General features: G+C 51.0%; 1 protein-coding gene across 1 annotated transcript; it reads right to left on the bottom strand.

Moving 5' to 3' along the window:
- Window positions 1-13,768: 13,768 nt before the first annotated feature.
- LOC137849214 (POTE ankyrin domain family member B-like) lies at window positions 13,769-25,690 on the bottom strand. The gene is made up of 16 exons (XM_068668859.1): window positions 25,527-25,690; window positions 24,671-24,785; window positions 24,255-24,428; window positions 24,060-24,166; window positions 23,436-23,573; window positions 22,907-23,055; window positions 22,700-22,761; window positions 21,935-22,090; window positions 20,840-20,992; window positions 20,011-20,223; window positions 18,178-18,360; window positions 17,586-17,628; window positions 16,246-16,538; window positions 15,615-15,854; window positions 14,589-14,658; window positions 13,769-13,912 (listed from the first exon to the last, which is right to left on the bottom strand). Exons 1-15 carry the CDS (start codon window positions 25,688-25,690, stop codon window positions 14,605-14,607), a joined length of 2,244 nt encoding a protein of 747 aa, XP_068524960.1. The 3' UTR covers window positions 13,769-13,912; window positions 14,589-14,604.
- Window positions 25,691-25,851: the final 161 nt, after the last annotated feature.

Consider the following 25,851-nt stretch of genomic DNA (forward strand, 5'->3'; position numbering starts at 1 on the left):
GGGCACTCTGAGGGCAGGCTGCTCTGTGGAGGAAGGACGAGCTGAGAGTCACAGCAAGGCTGGCGGGCTCAGTGGCTTCACAGGCCATGGCACTTTTCAGTTTTGGCAGGTGCAACTCCACCTGTCTGAAGTTGGCTCTGCCCAAGATCACTTCTGGAGCCCTGTCTTAGGAGTTGAGACAGTGACGTTTTTGTAACTTGCCGCTCACCAGCTGCTGTCTCAGCCCGTCTTTCCCTAGCCATGGGCACCCTGATGTCGAGGACCAAGAAGTGCTTTTGAGCTGCCATGGGTGTCTTGTTCAGTTGCATGGAACCCTTTAGCTACCTTTCCCCTCGTTACTGAGAGGTGCTGCTAAGGCACACGTGTGCTTTAGAAGGTTCTGTAGAAGGACTCAAGTGCCCTTGTGGTGGCCCATTCTTAGTCCAAAGGCTCGTAGCATTCTCGTGGCTTCACTGCCATTAGAAGAGTGCTGTTATTTGAGAGGAAATAGCATTGTGTGTAGGCACTGTAAAATGAAGATTATTTTTTTATTTTATTTTTTGTTTGTTTCCTGAGGGTTTCTGTTTTTCTTGTTGTTGTTTGTTTGTTTGTTTGTTTCTATCTATTTATAATAGGCAGGAACCTCCCGAGTGTATTTTAAGTAGGTATAAAAAAGGGTGTATTTCTGGAGGAGGAGCGCAAGACAGCACTGCTGCTGACCTTTGGGACTTAATGGAACATCTGCTATAACTTCCGTATCCTTGCAACCACACATCAGCTTTGACCTAGAGAGAAAAGGCCTTCCTCAAGCAGCTCTGTCAAAGTGGCCTCCTGAGGCACTGTTTCCAAAGCTTTCAGAGTAACGGCAGGAAGAGCATTGGTTGCTCGTGCCTACTCCGTTCTGCACTGCAGCGCTTCCCCCAACACACACACAATAGACATTCTTTCTGGTGTCTGGGTAGAGGCGTGTTTGATGTCCCACGAGCAGAGGAGCATTTCGGGCAAGAGCGTCCCTAGCACCTTTCAGGCCAGTCTCGTCTCCCTGCAGAAGAACCGAGGAAGGATGGAAACTTGGGGAATCCTTTGCTTTCAATACCAAGTCAGAAGGTGACAAACACCATCTTGACGCCCTACCCCTTTGTGCTTTGCTCTCCACAGCTCAAAGAACTTTCGCAGCAGCTGGAGATGATGTCTGAAAAACGCAGGCAGCTAGAAGCACAATATTGCAACCTGCAAGAAGAGCTGTCTGCTCTGCGTGGCTCTCAGGAAAAACTGGAGAAGACCAATGGCCAGCTGCAAGAAGAGGTGGCATACCTCAAAGATCTCCTGAAGACTTCCAAGGTGAGTCTCGTGCAAAAGCAACAGCATGAGACAGAGATAAGAAAGGGCCTGAAAAGGAACAAGTGCTCATACCAGAAGTCGCAGGACATATTTGTATTTGGGGTCTTGCCCCTCTTTCTTTCTGTGAGGCGTTGTTCTCCACTGGTGCAGAAGTCACTGAACTGAACAGAATTATGTATGGAGCCTTTGGAAAAGGCTTACTTTCTCCTCCTGAGAAATAGGATCGTTGCCCTGTGGTAGTTTCCGTGTTCTGCCTTGACTGCTGGTGGTAGTGAGGAGGCGAGTGCCGTGCCCTCAGTGAGGCTGGGCCCTTGAAACTGGCTATGTGCGACTGATGGGGGGATGGTTCTCTTCTTCTTTGTGGTGATGGAAGTTTCATTATCTGCTTCAGACACGGGCAGCCTCCCCAGACATGCATGAACTGTCAAGATCTCCTCCTTGTGCTTCTCCGAGCAAGAAGCCAACGCACAGAAGCAGACATGCTGACTCCGAAGAGGACGATGGAGGGAGAAAGACACTGCAAGAGCATACTTTTCCAGATGAGTCCATTGAGGCAAAACTGGAAAGGTACAAGCACTGCTGTCAGGAGGAACGAAAGCTCAGAAGACTTCCAGAGAAAAAACCTGCAAAGGTATGTGCAGACTGCTTTTTGGAGTGAGAGCAAGATGCTGCTTTTTCCTTGTACATTCTCCTCCTAAGAACCCTCTTGTATGCCTGGTCAACATGATGTCAGTAAATATGCCTACAATTGCACAGTCCCTGTCTGCGCCTGCTCCCCGTGGGGTCCCTCTCACAGGATGCTGTCCTTCCTGAACTGAGCCTGCGGGGGCTGTCCACAGGCAGCGGCTCTTCAAGCACTGCTCCCACATGGCTTTGTACCACGGGGTCCATCCCCCAGGAGCAAATTGCTCCAGCACGGGTCCCCCACGGGTGGCAGCTCCCCCTAGCCCCCCTGCTCCTGCGTGGGCTCCTCTCCACGGGCTGCAGCTCCGGCCCGGGGCCTGCTCCCATGGGGGCTCTCCATGAGCCACAGCCTCCTCCAGGCCACAGCCACCTGCTCCACCGGGGGCTCCTCCACCCATGGGGGGGCTGCAGTGTGGAGATCCTTCTCACAGAGGCCACCTCTGCAGCCCCTTGCAACCCAAACCCTGCCATGTACACCCAATACAGCGATGTAAGGCAGAAAAGAGGAACTGCATGTCCTATTGTCGTGGCAACAAACTAAGAATGCTTAAAGAAGTATGAGCCTTCTAGAGAGCAGAACCTGATTCTGTGAAGTCTATGGCTTTGGCTGCCATTTCGGCAGCAAGTCTGAGATTGGAGTTTTCCTTAGGCAGGGGAGGATATCCCTGACTCTTTATGCAGCTGATGCATCTTCCAGAAGAAGCCACATAAATCCACAGCATCGGTGATACTTTTGCACCATGGATGCAGGCTCTCCAAAAACCTCAAATCAAATGATGTTTTTGTGTTTAGACGCCATTCATCCCTTCCACTCTCAGAAGTCAAATGCTGGTCAAAGACCTGGAGAGCAGCTTTGCCAAACTGTAACCAAATATAATTCTTGCATGCATCTGACTTTTTCAGAGCTCGTCAGAGTCTAGACAAAAACAAGCTAAGCTCCACCCGAAGCACCACTGAAGCCTGCGTGCCTAAGGTCAGCATTCATAAATGTTATTCTCAACCTCTCTGAAAGAATATCTGTGAGCAAGCTTACGCTTCTGAGCCTCAAGTTAGAATCCCTTTTGTGGGTCCAAAACACACCGTCTTTATGCTAAAACAACTGCTAAGCATCAGAAGAGTACACAACTGTATGGGGGAGGGCTGAAGACCTCTGGTCATTGGGGGGTGTGCAAAATACAGAGTGCCCTTCTTCTTCTGCAAAGCCATAAGGGAAAGAGTGAAGGGAAAGAAAGGGAGAATAGACAAAATGACCGTACAAATGGTAATGAGAGAACAGGCACCAGACAAAGACATGCCACACCGAAGGCTGCGGTAGGGCCAGGTGGTGGCAGCACGAACATGTTTGCCTTTTCAAAGGCAGATCCTTTTCAGCCTTTTCAAGTGAATTCGGAAGCTGCATTTTAGGAGTAGTGTTCCAAAGAATGCCCAGTTTGAATGCTTAGGGAGTAGGGACACTCGAGGATGAAGAGGGCTGCAGAGGACTAAGGCTAACAACACTGGTGCTGCTTCCCCACAATACGACAGGACCCATCAGTGAACAGGGCATATTTCTTTTCATTCTCTGGTAACTGGTTGTACAGTGGGGCTTCTTCAGCATGACCCACCTCCTCCTCTGATGATATCCCAAAGTATTTGCCTTCTGGCCAGTCCATAATCACTTCCAATATTCCTGGGCGACTGGGGTTTCCTATTCGAGCCCGCTGAGTAATCAGTGCAACCCACTTGCTCCATGTAGCATCAGTTGCATGATGCGTAGAGGGGACCCTTCCCTTGAACATCCAGCCTAGTACTGGCAATCGGGGTGCTAGGAGGAGCTGCGCTTCAGTACCGACCACCTCCGAAGCAGATCAAACTCCTTCATATGCTGCCAATATCTCCTTTTCAGTTGGAGTATAGCGGGCCTCAGATCCTCTGTATCCCCGCCTCCAAAACCCCAGGGGCCGACCTCGAGTTTCCCCAGGTTCTTTCTGCCAGAGGCTCCAGGTGGGGCCGTTCTCCCCGGCTGCAGTGTAGAGCACATTCTTTACATCTGGTCCTGTTTGAATTGGCCCAAGGGCTACTGCTTGGACTATTTCCTGCTTGATTTGTTCAAAGGCTTGTCGTTGTTCAGGGCCCCATTCAAACTCATTCTTCTTACGGGTTACTTGGTAGAGCGGGTTTACAATCAGACTGTAATTTGGGATGTGCATTCTCCAAAACCCCACAACACCTAGGAAAGTCTGTGTTTCTTTTTTGTTAGTTGGTGGAGACATAGCTGTTATTTTGTTGATCACATCCATTGGGATTTGACGATGTCCATCTTGCCATTTTATTCCTAAACACTGGATCTCTCGTGCAGGTCCTTTGACTTTATTATGTTTTATGGCAAAACCGGCTTTCAGAAGGATTTGGACTATTTTCTTCCCTTTCTCGAAAACTTCCTCTGCTGTGTCACCCCACACAATAATGTCATCGATGTACTGCAGGTGTTCAGGAGCTTCCCCCTGCTCTAGTGCAGACTGGATCAGTCCATGGCAAATGGTAGGGCTGTGTTTCCACCCCTGGGGCAGCCTATTCCAAGTATATTGGACTCCCCTCCAAGTGAAGGCAAATTGTGGCCTGCACTCTGCTGCTAGAGGGATGGAGAAAAATGCATTAGCGATATCAATTGTGGCATACCACTTGGCTGCCTTCGATTCAAGTTCGTACTGAAGTTCCAGCATGTCCGGCACTGCAGCACTCAGTGGTGGCGTGACTTCGTTCAGGCCGCAATAGTCCACTGTTAGTCTCCACTCGCCATTAGACTTTCACACTGGCCATATGGGACTATTGAAAGGTGAATGAGTCTTGCTGATCACTCCTTGGCTCTCCAATTGACGAATTAGCTTATGGATGGGAATCAGGGAGTCTCGGTTAGCGCGATATTGCCGCCGGTGCACAGTTGTGGTAGCGATTGGCACTTGCTGTTCTTCGACCCTCAGCAACCCCACAACAGAGGAGTCCTCTGAGAGACCAGGCAAGGTAGATAATTGTTTAATGCCCTCTGTCTCTAAGGCAGCTATACCAAAAGCCCACCGGAACCCTTTTGGGTCCTTGCAATATCCTCTTCTAAGATAGTCTATGCCAAGGATACATGGAGCATCCGGGCCAGTCACAATGCGGTGCTTTTCCCACTCATTCCCAGTCAGACTCACTTCAGCCTCCAATACAGTCAACTGCTGAGATCCCCCTGTCACTCCACAAATATAGATGGGCTCTGGTCCTTTATAGCTCGATGGCATTATAGTACATTGTGCACCGGTGTCTACTAAAGCCTTATACTTCTGTGCGTGTGACGTGCCAGGCCATCGAATCCACACAGTCCAATAAACTCGATTGTCCCTTTCCTCCCCCTGGCTGGAGGCAGGGCCCCCCTAATCCTGGTCAGAATCTTCTTCGTTTCTGTGTTTGAAGGACTGTCTGCTGGAAGTTGGAGCAGCAAACTTTTCGGAGAATCCCTTTTTCCCAATTGTTTTCTTTTGCAATTCACGTACCCGTGCCTCTAGGGTCGCGGTAGATTTTCCATCCCATTTTCTCATGTCCTCTCCATGGTCTCGTAAGTAAAACCACAGGGTGGCACGGGGTGAGTACCCACCATATCGTCTTCCTTGTGTGGGTGAACGCCTACCCCTGATAGCTGAGACACTGCTTTGTACAGGTACGGAGGAGAATAATCTCTCTTCAAGTTGGTGAAACTTTTCAGAAAGTTTCTCCCAAGTGTTCTCTTTCGGTCGTTGGACACTGGTTGGTTCAGGTTGGGGGGAAGATAGATTCTCTTTAAGTTGGTGGACCTCTTCAGAAAGTTTCTCCACAGCTGAGACGCAGGCCTGTAAGGAAGAGGAGAGACTTTCTTCGTACTGCCAGAGTTGTTTAGCCACTTCATCCACTGTGGGTTCCTCATCCTCTTTCCAGGCCATTATTGCCAATGAGCTGGCATATGATGATGGTGCACTCCGTACAAACTTCCGCCACATGGGTCGTGTACACCTGCCTTCATCTGGGTCTTTGGGTGTTTGTCTGAGGTCTGGATCCTCATAAATCACTTCCCGTACGGCTAATTCCCTCAGGTACTGGATTCCCTTCTCCATAGTGGTCCACTTGCCTGGTAGACATAAAAGTTCTTCCTTGAAGGGATACCTTTCCCTCACAGCTGAGAGGAGACGCCTCCAGAGGCTGGTGGATTGTGCTCCATTTCCAATTGCTTTGTCAATGCCGGCGTCTCGAGCAAGGGATCCCAGCCGCTTGGCTTCCCTGCCGTCTAATTCCACACAATTGGCTCCAGAGTCCCAGCACCGGAGCAGCCAGGTGACAAGCTGCTCACCTATACAGCGACCAAAATCTTTTCGCACATCTCGTAGCTCGCGCTCGTTTAGGCTTCGGGTAGTTACTGTTGATTTTTCGGCATCCTCATCTTCCTCCTCCTGAATCCTTGATGGCCCAGCGTCGTCGTCATCTCCGTCATCTCTATACCTAGATTTGGCAGAAGACTCTCTGCGTTCTAAATGACCTGAATCTCTATACCATTTTTTCACCTTCTCTACAGGGGCAGCTTGCACTGCTACTGCTTGTTTCTCTGACTTTGTTACAGGGTCTGCCACAGGGGTTGGAATACCCTCTGCAGGGTCAACTTGCACTGCTACAGCTCGTTTCTCTGACCCCGTTACAGGGGTTGGAATACCCTCTGCAGGGTCAACTTGCACTGCTACAGCTCGTTTCTCTGACCCCGTTACAGGGGTTGGAATACCCTCTGCAGGGTCAACTTGCACTGCTACAGCTCGTTTCTCTGACCCCGTTACAGGGGTTGGAATACCCTCTGCAGGGTCAACTTGCACTGCTACAGCTCGTTTCTCTGACACGGCCACAGGAGCTGGAGCGGCTGCAGGAGCTGGGGCTGGAGCAGCTGCAGGAACTGGCACTGGAGCAGCGGCAAGAGCTGGATCTGGAGCGGCTTCAGGAGCTGGAGCTGGAGCGGCTGCAGGAGCTGGAGCTGGAGCAGTTGCAGGAGCTGGGACTGGAGTAGCGGCAGGAGCTGGAGCTGGAGCGGCTTCAGGAGCTGGAACTGGAGCGACTGCAGGAACCGGAGCTGGAGCAGCTGCAGGAACCGGAGCTGGAGCGGCTGCAGAGTCCACTGTAGGGGTCACAGTGGCCGTTGGATCTGTCACAGGGCTTGGAGTGGCCGCAGGGTCTGTCACTAAGTTAATAGCAGTATCAATGGCAGCTCGATAGGCATGAGCCAGGCCCCAGCACGTTACAAAGATTTGTGTTACTTTGGAACTGCCAGAATCATGACACCTTTTTTTCAAGCATTCTGCCAGTTTTTGAGGATTTTGCCATTGTTCAGGGGTGAATTTCCAAAACACTGGGGGTGCCAACTGTTCTAGATGCCTGCCCATATCCACCCATACTCCCTGCCACTCACAACTATCCTGCCTCCGGGCAAATCTCCGGATGAGCTTCCTAAGTAGTTGTTTAACTTTAAGCAGAATCTGAAGTGCATTCATGAGGCAGAACAACAAGACTATGGTATTCTGAGTATCCCAAGAATATTCAATATCTTGGAGAGCTATTGTGACAAGCTCAGGGGATAAGAAGGTGGTGAAGGAGGAAGGCAGAGTGATCCAGGAGGATACAGGGGTGGTGAAGGAGAAAGGGAGAGTAATCAAGTAAGAAAAAATATCTTCCCCTTTCCCCTCCACGGATTGACTCTCTAATGGAGAAAAACAATAGGTACAATTGCTAATAGTTCCCAAGATACTGTTTCCAAAGTACAGAGTCCACGATGTTACTGAGTATAAATACCAAGTTAGAGTCATGACCAGATATCTTATCGTCTCATAAGCCATTGCTATAACACTCAGTACCATAATGATCTGAAACCAGGGCCCGGAGAGGATAAACAACACTACAGAGAGCAAATACGGAAAATAATGTACTATAATACTCAATTTGGAAAACAGGCGCAGCAGAGTTGAGATTAAAGCAATCAGCATCATGACAAGTGACTATTAAGAAGGTCTAATCCTTACACCAATTTTAGTTTAACACACTCTGGTCAGATCTGCCGTTATCTCAACCATTCGGGCCCCACGTTGGGCGCCAAAAAGACTGTCGTGGTTTAACCCGGCCGGCAGCTAAACACCACGCAGCCGTTCGCTCACCCTCCCCGCTCCCTCTCTGGGACGGGGGAGAGAAATGGAAAGTGAAGCCCGTGAGTTGAGATAAAGACAGTTTAATAAGACAGGAAAATAATAATAACAAAAATAATAATAACAATAATAACAATAATAATACAATGGTGATAATAGGAAAGTAATAATAATATGTACAAACAAGTGATGCACAATGCAATTGCTCACCACTCGCTGACCAATGCCCAGCCTAACCCCGAGCAGTCCGGCCCCCTCCCCCCAGCTAGCCACCCCTATATATTGTTTAGCATGAGGTCAGATGGTATGGAATACCCCTTTGGCTAGTTTGGATCACCTGTCCTGGGTCTGTCCTCTCCCAGCTCTTACTGCACTGCCAGCCTGCCCGTTGGCAGGACAGAGCAAAAGGCTGAGATGTCCTTGGCTTAGTATAAGCACTGCTCTGCAACAATTAAAGCATCGGGGTGTTATCAGCACTCTTCTCATCCTAAGCCAAAACACAGCATTCCAACAGCTACTAGGAAGAAAATTAATTCTGTTCTAACTGAAACCAGGACAGAGGGCCACACTGCCCCACACTCCAGCAGTGACTGCGGCAGTTTCTGGCTCCTGCCTTCAGAGCTCTTTGTGCCTCAGTTGACGTTCTTCCGCAGCGTGGATGGGGATCTGGGGCCATGCGACGGGGCTGGGCTCCTCAGGAGGCACCGAGAACATGCCTGGCTGGCAAGGGCACTGCATTACTTCCCTGGGGCCATGGTTGAGCTGGCACCTGCCCCAGTTGTACTGGGTCTGGCTACATTCCCTGCAGCAGCCCATACAGGGTTGTTCTCTGCACTTGTACGGAATCATTAAGGTTGGAAGTTGCCTTCAGGATCATCTGGTCCAACCGTCACCCTACTACCACTGTCACTCACTAACCCACGTCCCTAAGCGCCAGGTCCAGCCTTTCCTTGAACACCCCCAGGGACAGTGACGCCACCACCTCCCTGGGCAACCCGCTCCAATGCCCGACTGCTCTTTCTGAGGAGAAATGTCTCCTAATTTATAAGCTTATCCTCCCCTGGTGCAGCTTGAGGCCATTCCCTCCAATCCTGCCACTAGTTACCTGAGAGAAGAGGTGGACCCCCAGCTCGCCACACCTTCCTTTCAGGTAGCTGTAGACAGCAACGAGGTCTCCCCTGAGCCTCCTCTTCTCCAGACTAAACAACCCCAATTGCCTCAGCCGCTCCTCACAGGACTTGTGCTCCTGGCCCCTCACCAGCTTCGCAGCCCTCTTCCCGTTCCAGGGCCTCGATGTCCTTCTTGCACTGAGGAGCCCAAAGCCAAACACAGTACTCAAGGTGCAGCCTCACCAGAGCAGAGGACAGAGAAAAAATCACCTCCCTGTTCCTGCCGGCTGTGCTGTTCCTGATACTAACCAGGATGCCACTGGTCTTCTTGGACACCTGGGCACACTGCCGGCTCATGTTCAGGCCAGCATGGACCAACACGCCCGGATCCTTTTCCTCTGCACAGCTCTTGAGCCACTCTCCCCCAAGCCTGTGGCGCTGCATGAGATTGTTGTGGCCAAAGTGCAGGACCCGGCACTTAGCCATGTTGAACGTCATCCCATTGGCCTCTGCCCATCGAAGCATCCTGTCCAGGTCACTCTGCAGGGCCTTCTGTATTTTAGGAGTAGTTTTAGCTGTATTTTAGGAGTAGTTTTCCAAAGAATGCCCAGTTTGAATGCTTAGGGAGTAGGGACACTCGAGGATGAAGCGGGCTGCAGAGGACTAAGGCTAACAACACTGGTGTGCAATAGTCCTTTGCAGGTTCCCTTCAGATGTTCTGCGTGGAGCCTGTGGAATTTCTTTCACTAACTTCTGAAAAGCTTGAAGTTGGAGGTGAAAATGTGTTCCTGCCTTAAGCATTTCCCTCTTATTGTGCGTTTCCCTGTTTTCACAGCTGAACATTATTACAGATCAGATGAAGGTGGAGCAGAGGACGTCCCAGTCCAGGAAACAAGGCGTGGTCCTACCAAGGTGGAGGAAGTCTGCCAACACTTGCCTTCAGCCCCCTAATTCAGGCAGTTTCCAGGCAGTGCGCAAGAGCAGCCATTGCCCCCACCATGCTGGCAAGAACGCAGCGGTTCTGTGCAGATAACAGCCTGCCTTTAATTCCAAGTTCTGTCGCCCACCACCTTGGCATGTAATAAACCATGTCATGTAGTGCGGGTCTTTGTCGTCTTCTCTTCTCCCTTCTGGGCTTTGCTTCTCCCCTCCCCTACTCATTTGACCTTTCCCTCTAATTCCTGCCGCTGGCAGGGGCACAGCATTACTTCCCCATCCATGGCTGCGGTTGATCTGGCAGCTGTCCTGGCTCACCCCCGCACTCTCCCAGGCACGGGGCAGCACCGTGCCCACATGCAGGGACAGTCCCCCCCTGACGTCCAGCTCCTGCGGGGCCATTCTTCACTTGTGCTGCCACAGTGGTGCTGCTGCATTGGTGACAGCGGCTGAAGGTGTTCCCGTGCTCCAGACCGTCTGGGTGCCCTCCCCAGCGATGGCCCTCCCCAGATTTGCCAGAGGAATGGCAGAAGATCTCTTCCTATAGGAGTATTGGGTTTACATAGCCAGGTTTTATCTGCAGGGCGCTGCAGGGGTAGCCTCTGTGAGAAGAGTCCAGAAGGTGCCCCATGTTAGATAAGGGCCAGATTCCGTTGGCTCCAAAGGGACCTGATGCTGGCCAGAGATGAGCCAAAAATTGCTCTTTGTGCATCCGTGAGAGCATATTTAAGAAAGGGAAAACAAACAAAGCACACAGTGACACAACTGCAGCTGGGAGAGTGAGGGGTGAGAACCAGCCCTGCAGCCCCTAAGCTCAGTGCAGCAGGAGGGCAGGAGGTGCTCCAGGCACGCAGCAGCAGTTCCCTTGCAGCTCGTGGAGAGGCCCCTGGTGGAGCAGGCTGTCCCCCTGCAGCCCATGGGTCCCGCATGGAGCAGATCTCCACGCTGCAGCCCCCCCATGGGTGGAGGAGCCCCCGGTGGAGCAGGTGGCTGTGGCCTGGAGGAGGCTGCGGCCCATGGAGAGCCCCCGCAGGAGCAGGCCCCGGGCCGGAGCTGCAGCCCGTGGAGAGGAGCCCGTGCAGGAGCAGGGGGTCTGGGGGATGCTGATGCCCGTGGGGGACCCGTGCTGGAGCAGTTTGCTCCTGGGGGATGGACCCTGTGGTACCGAGCCATGCGGGAGCAGTGCTTGAAGAGCTGCTGCCTGTGGGCAGCCCCCGCAGGCTCTGTCCGGGGCATCTCGCGGGAGGGACCCCATGTGGAGCAGGCGCAGAGGGTGACCGTGAAGGAGCGGTGGAGACAAAAGCATCAGGGACTGACCGCAGCACCCATTCCCCCATGCTCTTTGGGGTAAGAAGGTGGAAGAGGGTGGATGGGAGGAAGGTGGTTTTGGTTTCTTTCCTTTGTTTCTAACTTCTGTAGCTTGTTAATAATAGCCAGTAGGTTTTATTGATTTCCATACTCTGAGTTTGTTTTGCCCTTCACAATAATTGTTGAGTGATCTCCCCGTTCTTGTCTCAACCCTTGAGCCCTTTCCTCCTTTCGAGGAGGGGGAGTGAGCAAGCGGTTGTGGTGGAGCTCAGCTGCCCACCGGAGTAAAACCACCGCAGAGGTGTGTCCCACAGTCACTGCATAGGCCAACAAGAAGTCTTGCAATGTGAATCCTTCACAGTGGATGAGAAGTGCCCCCTGCCCCCTTCTTTTGCTCCCTCCATAGAGGTTCACAGTCCGAGGCAGTCGCGTGCTGTGGCGGAGCAGGGGATCACAGTGGCCAGGCGCTTTTCCTCATCGAGGTCACTGGAGGCAGGCGAGGGAGCCACAAGGACCTGGCAAGTCGACTCCATGCTTCAAGACTTCCTCCAGCCAGAAGGAAAGAAGGGTAATGGTTGTAGGCGACTCCCTTCTGAAGGGAACAGAGGGTCACGTATGTTAGGTAGACCCTACCCATAGGGAAGTCTGCAGCCTACCTGGGGCTTGGGTCAAGGCCATTCCCAGGAAACTTCCTGACCTTGTTAGCCCCTCCGATTTTTCCCCATTAGTGAGAATTCAGGCTGGCAGTGATGAAATTGCTGAGAGAAGCGTGGAGGCTACCAAAAGGGACTTCAGGGGACTGAGGCAATTGCTGGATGCAGTGGGCACGCAGGTGGTGTTTTCCTCTATCCCTTCAGCCCTCCCCGAATTTGCCAGATGAGTGTCAGAAGATCTCTTTATATGGGAGAGCCCGAGTCTCCTTCCCAGGAGAACACCTTGCTCAGAGGATGCTGGTTTAAAGCCTACAAATCATTTGCCCTGCATTCAGAAATCCGGCCACAGCATTAAAGCTCTCTGCCAGCCTCATGGACAGTGTGGTTGAGGTCCCCCGCTTGTCGTGGGCTATCCCTTTTGCAAGGGAACCATTTCTAGCCACAGGAGGCAAATGACACCTCTGTCTTTGTGTATTCTCCCTTTGGCCGTCCCAAGCCCTTGTCCCTAGCTTGCCCCTGAGTTTCCCTTGGTACTGTGAAACTCACAAGACACATCTGCAAAAGGCTTGGTCTGACTGTCACAACGGAAATAACACATTTGCTGTTCAGAGGATGCTCCTGGCCAGCAAGGGAGACAAGCAGAAGGAATCAGAGGGAATGGTCACATGGCCATGGGAGAGGAGAAGCAAAGCCCGGAAGGCATGTGAGGAATGTTTTAGCAATTCGTGTCCATAAAGAACAGTCCTGTCTGCCTCTGGGCCCTGCACTAGCAATTTAATTCTTGAACCACAGATGCAGTGTGTCCCAGTCTCCCCCTCATTCTAGTCAATCTATCAAGTCTTCAGAAAATACTCCTCAAATTTATGAACCTGTTTGCTTTTGTTATTCCGGACTTCTGTTTCTAACAGTTACAGCCTTTTTTTTTCTGTCTTCTTCAAGATTAACTTAACACTGCTATAGGTGTGACTCTCCCTGTGAATGGCTGGTGAAGAATGTTTTAATTACTGGTGAAGTGTCAATAGGAAAGTTATTTGTGTTTGTATGAAGTCTTTGATGTCTGGGGGTTTCAGAACAACTGATAACAACTAGTGACTGTTATGGGATACTATGCAAACCTCTGGTATTTGGCCAGGTGGCCAAGATACTAAGAAGAAGAAAAAAAGAAGCTGAAGGACAGCTGGGAGACAAGACCTGCAGAAAATGTTCTATAAACTTGGTACGATGCCAAAGGAGTACAAAGGGGAAGGACTTGGAGAGGAAGACTACGAGCCTTCAGCATGAAAGACCCCTAGAGACCCCCAGAAGAGACTGATACGCATGCTCCAGTAGGAGGGACTGGACCCCGGAAGCTAATTATAATAACCTGTTTTTTTTAGAAGTATTAATGAATATGTATTAGTCTAGGAGCATAAAAATCAGCTGCTTGATGTAACTGGGGTGCATCCTGCTGGAGCGGAGACTCCCAGTGCACCCAGTGCTGTTTGCTAACCTCTATTCTTTTATATTCTTTTAATAAATCTTATTTTTTTTATTTAATCCTAATTTGAATCCTGAGCCATTTCTAACAGGGAGAAGAGAAGAAGACAAAGACCCGCACTACATGACATGGTTTATTAAATGCCAAGGTGGGCGACAGAACTTGGAATTAAAGGCGGGCTGTTATCTGCACAGAACCGCCTTGTTTTCTGGACTGGGACGTCCTCTGCTCCACCTTCATCTGGTCTGTAATAATGTTCAGCTGTGAAAATAGGGAAATGCAAAATAAGGAAATGCACAAGGCAGGAACACATGTTTTCACCTCCAATTACCAGTATGTGAAAAGTTAGTGAAGGAAATTCCAGAAGCTACAAACGGAACGTTGTGAGCTAACCTGCAAACGACTCTTGCTTAGCAGTGTTAGCCTTAGTCCTCTGCAGCCCTCTTCATCCTCGAGTGTCCCTACTCCCTAAGCATTCAAACTGGGCATTCTTTGGAACACTACTCCTAAAATGCAGCTTCCGAATTCACTTGAAAAGGCTGAAAAGGATCTGCCTTTGAAAAGGCAAACATGTTCGTGCTGCCACCACCTGGCCCTACCGCAGCCTTCGGTGTGGCATGTCTTTGTCTGGTGCCTGTTCTCTCATTACCATTTGTACGGTCATTTTGTCTATTCTCCCTTTCTTTCCCTTCACTCTTTCCCTTATGGCTTTGCAGAAGAAGAAGGGCACTCTGTATTTTGCACACCCCCCAATGACCAGAGGTCTTCAGCCCTCCCCCATACAGTTGTGTACTCTTCTGATGCTTAGCAGTTGTTTTAGCATAAAGACGGTGTGTTTTGGACCCACAAAAGGGATTCTAACTTGAGGCTCAGAAGCGTAAGCTTGCTCACAGATATTCTTTCAGAGAGGTTGAGAATAACATTTATGAATGCTGACCTTAGGCACGCAGGCTTCAGTGGTGCTTCGGGTGGAGCTTAGCTTGTTTTTGTCTAGACTCTGACGAGCTCTGAAAAAGTCAGATGCATGCAAGAATTATATTTGGTTACAGTTTGGCAAAGCTGCTCTCCAGGTCTTTGACCAGCATTTGACTTCTGAGAGTGGAAGGGATGAATGGCGTCTAAACACAAAAACATCATTTGATTTGAGGTTTTTGGAGAGCCTGCATCCATGGTGCAAAAGTATCACCGATGCTGTGGATTTATGTGGCTTCTTCTGGAAGATGCATCAGCTGCATAAAGAGTCAGGGATATCCTCCCCTGCCTAAGGAAAACTCCAATCTCAGACTTGCTGCCGAAATGGCAGCCAAAGCCATAGACTTCACAGAATCAGGTTCTGCTCTCTAGAAGGCTCATACTTCTTTAAGCATTCTTAGTTTGTTGCCACGACAATAGGACATGCAGTTCCTCTTTTCTGCCTTACATCGCTGTATTGGGTGTACATGGCAGGGTTTGGGTTGCAAGGGGCTGCAGAGGTGGCCTCTGTGAGAAGGATCTCCACGCTGCAGCCCCCCCATGGGTGGAGGAGCCCCCGGTGGAGCAGGTGGCTGTGGCCTGGAGGAGGCTGTGGCTCATGGAGAGCCCCCATGGGAGCAGGCCCCGGGCCAGAGCTGCAGCCCGTGGAGAGGAGCCCGCGCAGGAGCAGGGGGGCTAGGGGGAGCTGCCACCCGTGGGGGACCCGTGCTGGAGCAATTTGCTCCTGGGGGATGGACCCCGTGGTACAGAGCCGTGTGGGAGCAGTGCTTGAAGAGCCGCTGCCTGTGGACAGCCCCCGCAGGCTCAGTTCAGGAAGGACAGCATCCTGTGAGAGGGACCCCACGGGGAGCAGGCGCAGACAGGGACTGTGCAATTGTAGGCATATTTACTGACATCATGTTGACCAGGCATACAAGAGGGTTCTTAGGAGGAGAATGTACAAGGAAAAAGCAGCATCTTGCTCTCACTCCAAAAAGCAGTCTGCACATACCTTTGCAGGTTTTTTCTCTGGAAGTCTTCTGAGCTTTCGTTCCTCCTGACAGCAGTGCTTGTACCTTTCCAGTTTTGCCTCAATGGACTCATCTGGAAAAGTATGCTCTTGCAGTGTCTTTCTCCCTCCATCGTCCTCTTCGGAGTCAGCATGTCTGCTTCTGTGCGTTGGCTTCTTGCTTGGAGAAGCACAAGGAGGAGATCTTGACAGTTCATGCATGTCTGGGGAGGCTGCCCGTGTCTGAAGCAGATAATGAAACTTCCATCACCACAAAGAAGAAGAGAACCATCCCCCCATCAGTCGCACATAGCCAGTTTCAAGGGCCCAGCCTCACTGAGGGCACGGCACTCGCCTCCTCACTACCACCAGCAGTCAAGGCAGAACACGGAAACTACCACAGGGCAACGATCCTATTTCTCAGGAGGAGAAAGTAAGCCTTTTCCAAAGGCTCCATACATAATTCTGTTCAGTTCAGTGACTTCTGCACCAGTGAAGAACAACACTTCACAGAAAGAAAGAGGGGCAAGACCCCAAATACAAATATGTCCTGCGACTTCTGGTATGAGCACTTGTTCCTTTTCAGGCCCTTTCTTATCTCTGTCTCATGCTGTTGCTTTTGCACGAGACTCACCTTGGAAGTCTTCAGGAGATCTTTGAGGTATGCCACCTCTTCTTGCAGCTGGCCATTGGTCTTCTCCAGTTTTTCCTGAGAGCCACGCAGAGCAGACAGCTCTTCTTGCAGGTTGCAATATTGTGCTTCTAGCTGCCTGCGTTTTTCAGACATCATCTCCAGCTGCTGCGAAAGTTCTTTGAGCTGTGGAGAGCAAAGCACAAAGGGGTAGGGCGTCAAGATGGTGTTTGTCACCTTCTGACTTGGTATTGAAAGCAAAGGATTCCCCAAGTTTCCATCCTTCCTCGGTTCTTCTGCAGGGAGACAAGACTGGCCTGAAAGGTGCTAGGGACGCTCTTGCCCGAAATGCTCCTCTGCTCGTGGGACATCAAACACGCCTCTACCCAGACACCAGAAAGAATGTCTATTGTGTGTGTGTTGGGGGAAGCGCTGCAGTGCAGAACGGAGTAGGCACGAGCAACCAATGCTCTTCCTGCCGTTACTCTGAAAGCTTTGGAAACAGTGCCTCAGGAGGCCACTTTGACAGAGCTGCTGGAGCTAGGCCTTTTCTCTCTAGGTCAGAGCTGATGTGTGGTTGCAAGGATACGGAGGATATAGCAGATGTTCCATTAAGTCCCAAAGGTCAGCAGCGGTGCTGTCTTGCGCTCCTCCTCCAGAAATACACCCTTTTTTATACCTACTTAAAATACACTCGGGAGGTTCCTGCCTATTATAAATAGATAGAAACAAACAAACAAACAAACAACAACAAGAAAAACAGAAACCCTCAGGAAACAAACAAAAAATAAAATAAAAAAATAATCTTCATATTACAGTGCCTACACACAATGCTATTTCCTCTCAAATAACAGAACTCTTATAATGGCAGTGAAGGCACGAGAATGCTACGAGCCTTTGGACTAAGAATGGACCACCACAAGGGCACTTGAGTCCTTCTACAGAACCTTCTAAAGCACACGTGTGCCTTAGCAGCACCTCTCAGTAACGAGGGGAAAGGTAGCTAAAGGGTTCCATGCAACTGAACAAGACACCCATGGCAGCTCAAAAGCACTTCTTGGTCCTCGACATCAGGGTGCCCATGGCTAGGGAAAGACGGGCTGAGACAGCAGCTGGTGAGCGGCAAGTTACAAAAACGTCACTGTCTCAACTCCTAAGACAGGGCTCCAGAAGTGATCTTGGGCAGAGCCAACTTCAGACAGGTGGAGTTGCACCTGCCAAAACTGAAAAGTGCCATGGCCTGTGAAGCCACTGAGCCCGCCAGCCTTGCTGTGACTCTCAGCTCGTCCTTCCTCCACAGAGCAGCCTGCCCTCAGAGTGCCCTCACAGATACTGCTCTGCACGTTCATTTTGACTCATAACGACAACTGCATCTGCGTTCACCTGCTACGTATGACAACAGAAGGAGCACCAAGGAGAGAACAGACAACTCACAATACAAGAAGCAGCATGGAAAAAAACAACACAGGCATGAACATTAACAGACAAAAAAAAAAAAAAAGACAAAATCCTGCAGAATCCAGAGCTCATGTTTACCTATCACATAGCCAGTTTCAAGGGCTCAGCCTCACTAAGGGCAGGCCACTCTGCCTCCTCACTACCAGCAGTTGTCAAGGCAGAAGCCAGAAACTGCCCCAGGTCAACCGTCCATTTTAATCTGGACGACACCAGTTCTCAGCACTCCGTTTTTACCTCAGAGCTAGTACTAAGACATTTTGCCTCTGTAAGACAGTGCTCTGCTTGTAAGCCTTTTCCATAGGCTCCATACACAATTCACGGGGACTTCTGCACCAGTGGAGAACAACGCCTCACAGAAAGAAAGAGGGGCAAGACCCCAAATACAAATATGTCCTGCGACTTCTGGTATGAGCACTTGTTCCTTTTCAGGCCCTTTCTTATCTCTGTCTCATGCTGTTGCTTTTGCACGAGACTCACCTTGGAACTCTTCAGGAGATCTTTGAGGTATGCCACCTCTTCTTGCAGCTGGCCATTGGTCTTCTCCAGTTTTTCCTGAGAGCCACACAGAGCAGACAGCTCTTCTTGCAGGTCGCAATTTTGTGCTTCTAGCTGCCTGCGTTTTTCAGACTCCATCTCCAGCTGCTGCGAAAGTTCTTTGAGCTGTGGAGAGCAAAGCACAAAGGGGTAGGGCGTCAAGATGGTGTTTGTCACCTTCTGACTTGGTATTGAAAGTAAAGGCAGGCTCGTCTTTTAACAGAACAGCTTTTAGATCACTGCTGGCAGGATTCCCCAAGTTTCCATCCTTCCTCGGTTCTTCTGCAGGGAGACGAGACTGGCCTGAAAGGTGCTAGGGACGCTCTTGCCCGAAATGCTCCTCTGCTCGTGGGACATCAAACACGCCTCTACCCAGACACCAGAAAGAACGCCTATTGTGTGTGTGTTGGGGGAAGCGCTGCAGTGCAGAACGGAGTAGGCACGAGCAACCAATGCTCTTCCTGCCGTTACTCTGAAAGCTTTGGAAACAGTGCCTCAGGAGGCCACTTTGACAGAGCTGCTGGAGGAAGGCCTTTTCTCTCTAGGTCAAAGCTGATGTGTGGTTGCAAGGATACGGAGGTTATAGCAGATGTTCCATTAAGTCCCAAAGGTCAGCAGCGGTGCTGTCTTGCGCTCCTCCTCCAGAAATACACCCTTTTTTATACCTACTTAAAATACACTCGGGAGGTTCCTGCCTATTATAAATAGATAGAAACAAACAAACAAACAAACAACAACAAGAAAAACAGAAACCCTCAGGAAACAAACAAAAAATAAAATAAAAAAATAATCTTCATTTTACAGTGCCTACACACAATGCTATTTCCTCTCAAATAACAGCACTCTTCTAATGGCAGTGAAGCCACGAGAATGCTACGAGCCTTTGGACTAAGAATGGGCCACCACAAGGGCACTTGAGTCCTTCTACAGAACCTTCTAAAGCACACGTGTGCCTTAGCAGCACCTCTCAGTAACGAGGGGAAAGGTAGCTAAAGGGTTCCATGCAACTGAACAAGACACCCATGGCAGCTCAAAAGCACTTCTTGGTCCTCGACATCAGGGTGCCCATGGCTAGGGAAAGACGGGCTGAGACAGCAGCTGGTGAGCGGCAAGTTACAAAAACGTCACTGTCTCAACTCCTAAGACAGGGCTCCAGAAGTGATCTTGGGCAGAGCCAACTTCAGACAGGTGGAGTTGCACCTGCCAAAACTGAAAAGTGCCATGGCCTGTGAAGCCACTGAGCCCGCCAGCCTTGCTGTGACTCTCAGCTCGTCCTTCCTCCACAGAGCAGCCTGCCCTCAGAGTGCCCTCACAGATACTGCTCTGCACGTTCATTTTGACTCATAACGACAACTGCATCTGCGTTCACCTGCTACGTATGACAACAGAAGGAGCACCAAGGAGAGAACAGACAACTCACAATACAAGAAGCAGCATGGCAAAGAACAACACAGGCATGAACATTAACAGACAAAAAAAAAAAAAAGACAAAATCCTGCAGAATCCAGAGCTCATGTTTACCTATCACATAGCCAGTTTCAAGGGCTCAGCCTCACTAAGGGCAGGCCACTCTGCCTCCTCACTACCAGCAGTTGTCAAGGCAGAAGCCAGAAACTGCCCCAGGTCAACCGTTCATTTTAATCTGGACGACACCAGTTCTCAGCACTCCGTTTTTACCTCAGAGCTAGTACTAAGACATTTTGCCTCTGTAAGACAGTGCTCTGCTTGTAAGCCTTTTCCATAGGCTCCATACACAATTCACAGGGACTTCTGCACCAGTGGAGAACAACACCTCACAGAAAGAAAGAGGGGCAAGACCCCAAATACAAATATGTATGCCACCTCTTCTTGCAGCTGGCCATTGGTCTTCTCCAGTTTTTCCTGAGAGCCACGCAGAGCAGACAGCTCTTCTTGCAGGTCGCAATTTTGTGCTTCTAGCTGCCTGCGTTTTTCAGACTCCATCTCCAGCTGCTGCGAAAGTTCTTTGAGCTGTGGAGAGCAAAGCACAAAGGGGTAGGGCGTCAAGATGGTGTTTGTCACCTTCTGACTTGGTATTGAAAGTAAAGGCAGGCTCGTCTTTTAACAGAACAGCTTTTAGATCACTGCTGGCAGGATTCCCCAAGTTTCCATCCTTCCTCGGTTCTTCTGCAGGGAGACGAGACTGGCCTGAAAGGTGCTAGGGACGCTCTTGCCCGAAATGCTCCTCTGCTCGTGGGACATCAAACACGCCTCTACCCAGACACCAGAAAGAACGCCTATTGTGTGTGTGTTGGGGGAAGCGCTGCAGTGCAGAACGGAGTAGGCACGAGCAACCAATGCTCTTCCTGCTGTTACTCTGAAAGCTTTGGAAACAGTGCCTCAGGAGGCCACTTTGACAGAGCTGCTGGAGCTAGGCCTTTTCTCTCTAGGTCAGAGCTGATGTGTGGTTGCAAGGATACGGAGGATATAGCAGATGTTCCATTAAGTCCCAAAGGTCAGCTGTGGTGCTGTCTTGCTCTCCTCCTCCAAAGGCCCGTTGTGTTGGTCACCAGCAGAAAGGGGGGAAGAAGGGAAGAGAAAGCACAACCGCTCTCAGATTTATCCCTATAGTGCAGCCTTTCCATACCTCAGCTTTAGCCGTTCTCAATTCCTCTCGCAAGCGCTCTGCGTCTTTCTCATCGTCCCTGCGCTGGCTCTCAGTAGCCTCAGGTGGGGCTTCTGACACAGACAGACTTTCAGGAGCACCAGGAAGCTCCATCTGCAGCTGTCTGTCTCGATCCTAAAGAAATGGGGTTCCGTGAGCATGACAAAGTCAGTGAGAACCTGGGAATATGAGCTGTGCTTTTACTCATTAGCTTCTACAACGAGGTCAGTCTTCTGCCTGAAACAAAGCATTGGAAGCGCGCCACCGCCGGGCATCTGCACAGCTGGGGACCTCTCTCCATCTTTCTTAGCCTCAACCACCAGCAGCTCTTTGTGAGGGTTTCTGTTTCTTAAAACACAGGGGAGGCTTAAGGTTTTTTCTCTTCTTGGAACATAGGCTGAGAGACTGGGCAGGGGCTTTCTGCCTACACAAAAAGGCGGGCAGCGGAGAATGGACTCTGCAGAACTGTTGTTGCCTCCAGGGGCATTTCAGCACTTGCAAAGCAGAGGCCAGACTTCTTCTGCCAGAGCTTAAGCATGGCCTGGAATCTCCCTGCAGCTTCTGAGAACATGCTCGCAACCAAGGCATGCACACTGAAAGCAGAGCTGCAAGCCCTCAGTGCTATTCTCTGGTATGCCTTCGTTGTTGGCCTTAAAAATTGCCACGTGAAGGTTACCAGAGCGCTGGTGAGGTATGGTGAAAAGCAACAGGCCACTCCCAGCCAGCCCCTTTGAGAAGCTCAGAAGATTTTAAGCAGCGGGAAGAACCTTTGCTGCTTTGTTATGTAGAATATGCTTCCCCTCGACTGGAACTCTAACTGAAAGGCCAGCTGCAGTGAGACCCAGGTCTCCTAGCAGCTTGGCCAACCTTTTTTAGAAGCGAGTTTTTACAGACAGCAAACTACTCTGGTCATACCTCCCCACCAGAAGGGGGCTCCTAATGCACTGCCTTGCCCCTCCAGCTTGCAAAAAGCTCCCCAAAGAGCTTTCTGTGTTGGTCAGCAGCAGAGAGGGGGAAGAAGGGCAGAGAAAGGGCAACCACCCTCAGATTTATCCTTATAGTGCAGCCTTTACATACCTCAGCTTTAAATACGTTCAGTTGTGCTCGCAAGTACTGTATGCCTTTCTCCATGTCACTGCGCTGGCTCTCAGTATATTCGCGTGTGGCTTCTTGTAACCTTAATAGTCTTTGAAGAGCAACAGGAAGCTCCAGCTGCAGCTCTCTGTCTCGATCCTAAAGAAATGGGGTTCCGTGAGTGTGAGAAAGTCAGTGAGAACATGGGAATATGAGCCGTGCTTTTACTCTTTGTTCTACTATTAGGTTAGTCTTCTGAGTGAAATGAAGGGTCAGACGCACACAAGCACCAGGCATCTGCGCAGCTGGGAACCTCTCTCCATCTTTCTTAGGTTCAACTATCAGCAGCTCTCTGTATGAGCCATGCTCTGCTATCCCTTGGTTGTTGGCCTAAAACTTGTCCATCTAAAGGTTATTTTAGTGCTGGTGGCGTACGGTCAAAAGCAATAATCCACTTATGGCCAGTTCTTTTGAGAAGCTCAGAAGATTTTAAGCAGCAGGAAGAACCTTTGCTGCTTCATTATGTAGAATATGCTTCCCCTCGACTGGAACTGTAACGGAACGGCCGGCTGCAGCAGGACCCAGGTCTCCTAGCAGTTTCACCAGCTCAGTGCAAACTGAAGAGCTGGGCTGGAGCACAAGTAGTTCAAGGGCCCCCAGTCACAACCATGTGGCAGAGGCAGCAACAGAGGGAAGCGAGCCCAGAGGTAAACTTGCCCCAAAGTAAGCGAGCCAAGTGGCAGACAGTGGGTCCTTCACAGAAAGTACCTTGTGATCCGTGGGCAATTCAGCGTCTTCCTCCTGCTCTGCTCCTACAGCTGGCAGGGCGCCTACAAGGGATGGACGAAGCAAGACAGTGTGAGCATTCCTGGCACTCTGCGTTTCCCTGCCAGTCAAGCCCTGACCCCAAATAAGGGAAAGGGTCTGACATCAGGCCACAGTCCTCATCAGCTCTTCCACACTACAGGATCCTACCTTCTCCATCCAAAGCACGTGTGTGAAATAGAAAACGCTCAGTCGTCAGAGGGCAAAATCTGCTGGGGACTGCTGTGTCTTGTGCAGCATCAGCAGAAGCTTCTCCCGTCTTTTCGCAGTGTGCGCGTTCTACCAGTTTCCTGGCAATGCTACGCGTAGAAAGAGAGAACGTACAGGCAGTCAGATCCAAAACATCCTTGCCCAGGATCCTTGCTCTTGCCGAGGACAGCAACTGACTTGGAACCGGTTCAGAACTGTCTGTGTGCGGTGTCAGTCTCCCCACGATGGTGGACCTGCTACGCCACCAGGGATCTCTTTGAGGGTTTATCTGAAGGGACACTGGTAAGATCCCCACTGAAAGAACAGGCGCCTCTTTCCTGGCCAGTGGAGTGGAACTGGGCTTAGTAACGCAAGCGGGATTTCTAATTTTCTTTTCATTAAACTTTATGCATCTACCACAGAGGGTGACAAATCAGCATGGACACTCTGACAACTCAGCCGCTCTAACAGCGACGTACAAAACACTCACCCAATGTGTCCCGACTGGAGAGCATAATCCACAGCCGTGTAGCCAGCAACATCTTTGCAAGTAATGGTAGCACCGTAGGAAAGAAGTAGGTCTACTACATCCATTTCCCCAACAGAAGCGGCAAGCATAAGAGCAGTCCTAAAGCATCCAAAAGATGATATATGAAACATAGCAGCATTTGCAGGCTCTGTGTTGTTGTTATTGTAATCCCTGTTTACTCCCCAAACAATTCCCTCCCCGATTCCTACAAGCTCAGGGAAAGCAAAGCCACACACAGGGGAGTGTTGCAGGACTGAGGCTGGAAGGCACCTCGGGACGCCTCCTGGCCAACTGCCTCCCCAGAACAGACTCAGCCCAGACCACGGGTCCAGACCACGTTGCTCAAGGCTTCTTCTATGCTGCTCTTCAAAGCCTCCAAGGATGGAGGCTGCTCAAACCCCTGGCACCACCTGCTCCCCTGATTAACCTTCCTCATGCCGAGAGGGTTTCTCCTAAGCAGCTCTGGGAAGGCCTCTTGTTTCACTTAATGCCCATTGTCTCTCGGACAACACTGACTCTCTCTCTCCTGATCCTTCCAGTGACAATGCTAAGGAGACCCGCATGCACTTTGGAGCAATGCCTCACCTTCCAAAGTCATTTTTAGCACACACAGTCGCTCCTTTTTGAAGAAGAAAGTTTACCATCTCTTTATGATTGCTGGAGATGGCAAGAAGAAGCGGGGTATTTCCCCCCTGAAAGGATAAAGAATCCCAGTCAGAACAGCCCAGATGAATTAGGTGCCTTTCCCAAAGAGCAGCGCTACCCAAATTCAAAACTTACCCAGTTCTTTGCTTCAAGGCGTGCACCATGCTCAACTAACATCTCTGTTAGAGATGTGCTGGGAGCTGCGGCAGCCAGGTGAAGGGCAGAGTTGCCTCCGTAACCTTCCAGGTTTGGGTCGGCATGGTGCTCTAGCAGAATCGCCACGCATTCTTCATGCTGGCTCTCCACTGCCTGCAAACAACACAAAGAAAAGGAAGGACTCGTGCCATGTTTCACTCTGTCACAGCTACAGCAGCTTCCCAGTGCTGGAAGATAAGAGCGTCTTCCAAGACGAGCTCGTGTACGCCTATTACGTGCCGATTGCAACTTTCAGGTTTCTCTACAGGTTGGTGTGAAGAATGCAGCAAGACACTTGTCACTTGAAGCACAATCGATAAAGCCCCACTTAGAGCAGAGTAACGTGTTCCACATACCTTCATCAGTGGCGATCTGCCAGTGTTGTCGCAAAGGTTCAGCAGGCACTTCTCTTGCACCAGGAATCGAACAACATCTGCATGGCCGTTCGCACAAGCAAGGTGCAGAGGTGTCCTAAAACCAAAATAAATTAGCTTTCCACAGGCAGGCAGTGCCCGAAATCACTCCCGGCTCTGGAACACGCGCAGGGCCACAAGTCTCCACTTGCCAATGCCAAGTGGAACGTAAGCTTTGGAGGCTGTGGAACTCCATGAAGACTGTGAAGTCCGTGTAAGCCTCCGAGTTTTTCCACAATCAAAATGGCACAAAAGCAGCAGAAGGGCGGTGAACGCCCCGACGCTGATCACCCACCAGACAGGAGAGAACTGCTAATGCCCGAGCGGCCGCTAAACAACCCCACAGGGAGAGGACAGGGCGGTGGCGGTCGGCGGCACACCCTTCGAGCAGCGCTCGAGCCGCCCCAGCAATTCCAAGCAAAGCTGGATTTTTCCCCTCTGCCAGCTGAGAGGGAAAAGCCCTCGCAGTGATCAGCTCTGACCCAGGGTTCCAGGGGAGGCGGTGCCCTTGCTGCCGTGCTCCTGACTCTGCCCTGCGCTTCAGCCGTCTCTCCGCGCAGGGCTGAAGGCTTTGCCAAGGGCTGGTAGGAGCACGTTCCCCTGACTATGTCCAGTGCCAGTGACTGCCTGGCCGGACGAGGCCCCGTCTCAGCCCTCCATCGCCTCAGCTCTTGCTGACACCTGCTGCAGAAGGAGGGTTGGTGCCAGAGCCGCGTACGCAGTGGCACCAGGCTGAAGCTCGCACGCCACAGGAGAGCGATCCCAGCCCGAGCCTTTAAGATGCTCCCCAGCCCCTCACCGCTTTGCCTGGTCCAGACGGTTTTTGCCTAGTCTCTTCAGCCACCAGTGCTTCCTCAGCCGGGCCAGGTCGCCACGGGCAGCTGCGCGGTGCAGCCCATGCAGGCCCTCCTCTGGCAGCTGGTGGGCATCGCTGTCTCTGGACAGCAAAGTGCTGCTGGGCATCGGACTATCCATGCTGCAGCAAGGATGTGGGCACAAGCCCAGCTGGGGCCACCGGAGCCCTGCGGGCCCTGCTTGGGTCCGACACGGACAGGCGCAGGGGCAGGGGAGCCGAGCCCCGAGCAGCGGCTGTGGCCTGGCACTTCCAGGCAGGGCAGGGACGC

The sequence above is a fragment of the Anas acuta genome, chromosome 1 (genome assembly GCF_963932015.1).
Source record: "Anas acuta chromosome 1, bAnaAcu1.1, whole genome shotgun sequence".
Taxonomy (NCBI): domain Eukaryota; kingdom Metazoa; phylum Chordata; class Aves; order Anseriformes; family Anatidae; genus Anas; species Anas acuta.

Coding starts and splice junctions, on each gene's coding strand:
- LOC137849214 (XM_068668859.1), bottom strand. CDS start 25,690: ATGCCCAGCAGCACTTTGCTGTCCAGAGACAGCGATGCCCACCAGCTG. Junction 24,786..25,526: donor CGTCTGGACCAGGCAAAGCG/GTGAGGGGCTGG, acceptor TTTTGGTTTTAG/GACACCTCTGCACCTTGCTT. Junction 22,091..22,699: donor AATTGCCCACGGATCACAAG/GTACTTTCTGTG, acceptor CCATTTCTTTAG/GATCGAGACAGAGAGCTGCA.